The 6,000-nt window shown below is 37.5% G+C and overlaps 1 protein-coding gene across 1 annotated transcript; it reads left to right on the forward strand.

Annotated features, from left to right (window-relative positions):
* Positions 1–626: 626 nt before the first annotated feature.
* Positions 627–2,918, forward strand: LOC108042820 (calcyphosin-like protein). Its single transcript, XM_017121280.2, has 6 exons — positions 627–780; positions 1,769–1,917; positions 2,012–2,131; positions 2,193–2,250; positions 2,358–2,570; positions 2,627–2,918. Exons 1-6 carry the CDS (start codon positions 775–777, stop codon positions 2,726–2,728), a joined length of 648 nt encoding a protein of 215 aa, XP_016976769.1. The 5' UTR covers positions 627–774; the 3' UTR covers positions 2,729–2,918.
* Positions 2,919–6,000: the final 3,082 nt, after the last annotated feature.

Here is a 6,000-nt window from a genome sequence, read left to right on the forward strand (position 1 = left end):
AATTATAAACAAGCTTATAAGTTATCCAAATATCACTAAAATAATATATCTTACTGCATTTGATAAGATATAAATATAAAAGACTTATTCGTTCCAAAAGGACTAAAATTTTAGTACGATTAAAGTTATTAAATAGCTTTTAAGCCCAACGATCTTGATTAATTTTGCATAATTTTTTCTGTAATAGAAATACAGTCAAGATTTTTTTATAATTTAAAATCAAAAGATATAAATATTTTGTTATTGATAAAATATATTCTTAAAGATATACAAAATATTTAATAAATATAAATATTAATATTTGTATAATTTTTGGATATTTTTGTGGAGTGAAATTGCCATCACTGGCAGTGCGAGCGAGTTATTAGGCGGATGAGTCAGGTGAGTGAGCGGCTAGTGGCTTTCTGTCTGGGCGAACTGTCTGCTCTGCATGAGCGTAAATGCTTTTTAGTAACTAGTTTTTCCCTCGCCACAAAAGCCGGCAACGCTCATATTTCATTTCCACTCGTTCCCCCGTGCTCCACTCCTCAGTGCCTCTCGCTCTACCCCCATATCGCCGTATCTCCCCATCTCCCTCTCCACGAGCGCCTGGCTGTTTATTCATTGCCGCCGCTTTATTTTTCGCTTTCAGTTTGCATTTCAAAGCCGCCAAAGTAACAAGTATCTTGCAGTTATCCATTCAGTTGGGCGACTATAAAAAAACAAGACTCCATCAAATTTTGTAAAAAACTAGTGAAAAGGTCTATTCAAAAAAACAAAAAAACCAAACCCAACATGGAGGTAAGTTGTGAGGGGTTTGACTTATTTTTTTATTCCCGCATTTGTTCGCTATTTGCGGGGCTCAACTTTTGGTCGGCGACCTTCACCTTGGACTCCAATTAGAGAAATTGCTAAAAGGGCTTTCACGAAATTGAAAAAACCTACCCCGCAACACTGCTTTCTTTTTCCCCCTTGTCTAGTAACGAAATCCACTTAATTGAAAGCCACTGCCTTGGAATTGTGACGAAACTTTAAGTGAGCGTCTTGAGAAATATCAGCTGAGGCGATGCGAATGATTCACTGCGGCTCCAGTGATATTTTGTGTTGATATGGTTTGCGTTTACCCAGCAGCTCTAATTACTTGATCCATAAATGGATATTTTTGTTAGTCACTTTTTACGGCGCGTTGGTGTAAAACTACTTACCGTGGAAAGGCCACATTATACTTTAGGAAAATAATGATGTTTACTCACTCGGACTCAATTCTTACTGATGAACATTATGGTCTTAAAAAAGAGATATAAAAATATTAAGTTTTAAAACTTTTAAGTCAAGGTCTTGGTAAAATAACTAAACTTATTCATTACCTTAACACTTAACATAATTAATTGGTTTTACGATAATAATCAGCCCTTTACATTTGTGGAAAAAAATGATTTGAAATGGTTAAGGGCTTAGTAAATTATTTGAATTACTTTCCATATTTGGTATAGATTGTGCCTAGTCTAGTTAATATCTGCTTTTTGTTGTTATTCCTATCGCCGTAATAGACCAAACATATGATTACTACATGCAATCTATTATTTATGGTGAACTTTCTTTAATTATATGCCTAGAAAGTTCCCAGAAAAGTAACTCAATGCCACAGGTGTTCAAGTTCCGATTCATTCGATTCAATACAAACTAGTCCAGGGTGTGTGAATAAACAGAGGCTTTGCTTAAAATTACCTAACAACTACATAGAATTGAATTGAACTGATATATTTGTTTGGAAATGTTTAACCAAAAGGCCCCAAATGGAGACCTTTACACCCTGGAGGCGAACCTGGCGAACAAAGCGCTCCGGGAACTGACAGATGGCGCCGACAAGGATCCCATTACCAAGCTGCGACTGCTCTGCTTCAGTCGCGGAGCAACAGGCATTTTGGGACTGGGCAGGTATGATGGCTTTACTGCCTTCTAACGACATTTCAATCGGACCTGCGATGAATTATGCAATAGTAAACGATTAATTTTGGATAACTCATGGCAGGGCCTTTCGCGCGATGGACGACGATGGCAGCAAGGCGCTGAACGAGGAGGAGTTCATCACTGGGATTAGGGACACGGGCTTGGACGTCACGGGGGAGGAGATCAAGCAGATGTTCGACACGTGAGTGACAGATGTGCCTCTGATTTAGGACTTTAAAGTATTAAGTTATCCCGATTTTTAGATTCGATGAGGATGGCAGTGGATCCATCAACATGACCGAGTTCCTCCTCAAATTAAGAGTAAGTAATATCCATCGAAATGCTAGAATGCCTCTTAATTAATCATAGCCTACTAAGCTCAAGCCTAGTACTTATTCAATGTGGGTTCATGATTTATTTCTTTTCAGCCTCCAATGCCGCAGAGCCGTCTCAACATTATCGATCAGGCCTTTGATAAGATGGATCGCGATGACGATGGTGTTATCACCATTCAAGATCTTAAGAATGTGTACTCGGTGAAAGAGCATCCGAAGTACCAGAGCGGAGAAAAGTCCGAGGACGAAATCCTCACCGACTTTCTGCACAACTTTGAGGGAGGTCGTGGCAACCTGGATGGAAAGGTATATTGATTGAATTTATTTTATAATAATTTGTTTAATAACATAATAAACTACAGATAACCCGCGAGGAGTTTGTCAACTACTATGCCACCATTAGTGCCTCAATCGACAACGATTTGTACTTTGATTTGATGATGCGACAGGCCTACCGCATGTAAATACTGCACTAAACTCACTAAGATTCAAACAATCCACTAAAATCTCAATCACTTGACTTGCCTAGAATTTAGTCCAGCTCATAATCCTATTTATACACAGCTCAGAATATAAATAAAAACGTCTGAATGCAATTAAATAAATCTCAATGTAAACTCCGCATGGGCAAAGTTCCAATTGCGAAGAAATGAAGTATCTGTGCTCATAATTCGAATTTGAAATACTTGATGGAGATTTTGAATTGAACAAATTTAAGGGGTTCCAGGAGTTAGCTGTGAGCATGTGAAGTGTTTGTCAAATATTCAGAATAACAAGAAGCAAGTTTTCTCTAAACATTTGTTCGTAGTTTACATGGAGTTAACGCCTGGGTGGATACACGTAGAAATAGTTTACTAGGCATTTAAATAATCGAAAAACATTTTTAAGTTAAAAGTTCAATATTATTATCGAAAATGATTAGTTATCTTTAATTAAAACATTGACTTTTTTGTATTTGTCAGTTTTAATAAAAGATAGTAATGCAAATATTGATTTGAAAGCTTTGATTTCAGTTCCCATTTTTTATAAAGCATAATAATTATGGAATCATATAGATATTTTTGATTAATCCATGATTCTCAGTGCATCATGGTGTTTGCGTGTTAGTGTGGGCGTGGCTTATAATCAAGGCAGAGCGCCGAAGACGGCAATCACAGCTACCAACTAAGAACCAGGCCCAAAATACTTGCCAGACTCGGCAAATTGTTTGAAATTGTCAGCAGCAGCGAACTGATGTCCTTCGCACGGGTGTATGTGTATGGGTGTTCGTGAGATTGAGTGTGTGTGTGTTGGTGTACCGACTGGTTGGCATTTATCACACAGCCAGGACCGGCAGCCTAAATGTATGCTTTAAATTATGCAGACACCAGCTGAGTTTGCCGCCGCATGCAACTGTGTGCATGTGATTCTGTGTGTGTGTTTGGCGTGGCATCTGTGTGGGTGTTTCTGCGAGTGTATTTGTTTGTGCGTGGCAAGTTTGTGCACTGATTGCAAGCAACTCATACAAAATTTTAATTGCCAATGTTGAAATTACGCACTGAGACAAAGAACGAGCGAGAGCTAGACTTCTACAGAACAAGGAAGGCAAAACCCCAAGAAAATAAACTTGACTAACAAGCCGTGCACTGAAAGAAATTATGACTAGCAATCAAATTATGATTATTAAGAGATTAGGTAAACCAGTTGGGGTCAAAAGGTTTGTAGCAATTTTATACATTCTATTTATTTTATTTATTTACTTTCTTAATATGTACTTTGAAAATCATACTAAATATATTTACATTTTCGCATTCTATTGATCCCGCTTTCGAAATATTGTTCACCAATTATATTAAAATCTTTTTAATAAATCCTTATTTTGCCAAAAATGGATACCATTTAAAGAGATGAAAAATTGTTAATACATTATTCTAAGATTCATTTTTCACAGTGTATATGCAATCGTGCTCTACCATCTTGGAGTCTGCTGTGTGTAAATCACACACTCGCAACTTTATCGTATCATTTCATTAAATTTTATTTACAGCCTGGCAACTGTCTTTGGTCCTTTTTGGCAAGTTTTTAACCAACGACAACTGAGAATTTGTGGCAGTTTTCAGTTGCCGGAAACTTCCTGTCGAAGCCCCAAATGGTTCGGCTAATCAAAAATTTTCAATTGCCATTTTTGTTTCGGCTTGTTGTCAGGTTCACCAGCCAAACACATGTCACCAGCTTGCACTGCCATTTCCATTTATTGATAGTCTTGATAGTTTCGATTTAATTGAAAGAGAAAACTTCTACACTTTACTCCAATTAATTATTAAATAATATTTACATAAAAATTAAATATTTCATGATTAATTTTCTTAATGTACTTTTGCTATTTATTAAACTGGCTTCGATTTAAAACTCTTTTTTTTTGTGACGGGAAAAAGAATAACTTTAATTTTGACAGAAGTTTCTAATTCTTTCTATGATTTCTCACTGACTTGCAATGTTACATTTAAAATAACCTCTAAGAGTAGAATTGACGAGAATTTGGCACGGACATTTCAGCAACGACTAATGCATTATTTAAATCTAGTTAACACTTGACCATTTGCCGTTGATTGAAAAGGACGAAAGAGGTACAGCGCAGGAGGGGACGGGGTGCAAAAGGTGAAAGGACATCGCTGACCGGCAGAGAGGGGATCGAACAAATGGAAGGGCAGCACATAAAAATAATAATAATAAAAGGCAGCCGCAGGCCAACGGTCCTTCGGACATCATTGACGGAGTATTGAATACATTTCATTGCATGCGGAATACGAAATGGGGAATGGGGAATCGGGATGGAGAGTGCAGAGCGGAGAGCGGGAAATGGAGAACGGAGAAAGGATAATGGAGGACGAGTGGGCTGGCTGAATGGTAAATGGCGAGAATGTATCCTTCTGCGGTAGGCATCGAAGTGACGAAACTGCAAAATATTTCAGTCACGTTTTAAATGTAAAAATCTCAATCACGTGCTCGAAATGCGCGCATTCACAATATGCACAAGCAACGAGTACAAGCAACAAATAAAACTCCAATGGCACCCAATACACTGTAAAAATAATGTCTAAAGATAGATAAACTTAGAAATATTTGTAAGGTAATATTATTTCATAAAGAAATATATAACTAAGGCTTCTCTAACTTCTATAACGAACTAGTTTTATTGTGTAAGAAAATAATAAACACATAAAATATCAAATGTTTAACTGTTTTTATAAAAGTATTTATGTTGTTTTAGATTTATAAGTATTGTAAGAAACCAAGTCAATTTTTAGTAAATTGTTTTCTCTGTCTGAAGTCGGCACACAAAAATCCCGGACTGCAAATCGAAACGGAGCCGGAGTCGAAATGCGGCGAAAGCCCTTAACAGGTACTTGTCGGATCGATGACTTAATGTCGCCATTGGCGGGATTGCAGACCAACTGCGATGAGCTGCCGCGGTTGCATCTAATGATGTTATTGTTCCTGCTGCAGCTGCATCATTTGTGGCCGCTCAAATTGCATAATGTATGCAAAAAGCTTAACTAACTGTGCACACCGCTGATTGAAATATTGAAATCAAGTGCCATTTTCAGCTGCCCAAGCACAAGCAGCGAATCCAATACGTACCATATATATATATATAAATATATATGTGGATGCGGATGTGTTTACCTGTGGACAGCACACAATTCGCAGCAATTTCCGTTTCCTTTTCACGCAGCTCGTATGATTTTCACACCGC

The sequence above is a fragment of the Drosophila rhopaloa genome, unplaced genomic scaffold (genome assembly GCF_018152115.1).
Source record: "Drosophila rhopaloa isolate 14029-0021.01 unplaced genomic scaffold, ASM1815211v1 contig_178, whole genome shotgun sequence".
In the NCBI taxonomy this organism is placed as follows: domain Eukaryota; kingdom Metazoa; phylum Arthropoda; class Insecta; order Diptera; family Drosophilidae; genus Drosophila; species Drosophila rhopaloa.

Excerpts from the sequence above, each read along its gene's own strand:
- LOC108042820 (XM_017121280.2), top strand. Across the intron at positions 2,251-2,357 it reads AGTTCCTCCTCAAATTAAGA|CCTCCAATGCCGCAGAGCCG; the intron begins GTAAGTAATATC and ends ATTTCTTTTCAG. Across the intron at positions 2,571-2,626 it reads GTGGCAACCTGGATGGAAAG|ATAACCCGCGAGGAGTTTGT; the intron begins GTATATTGATTG and ends AATAAACTACAG.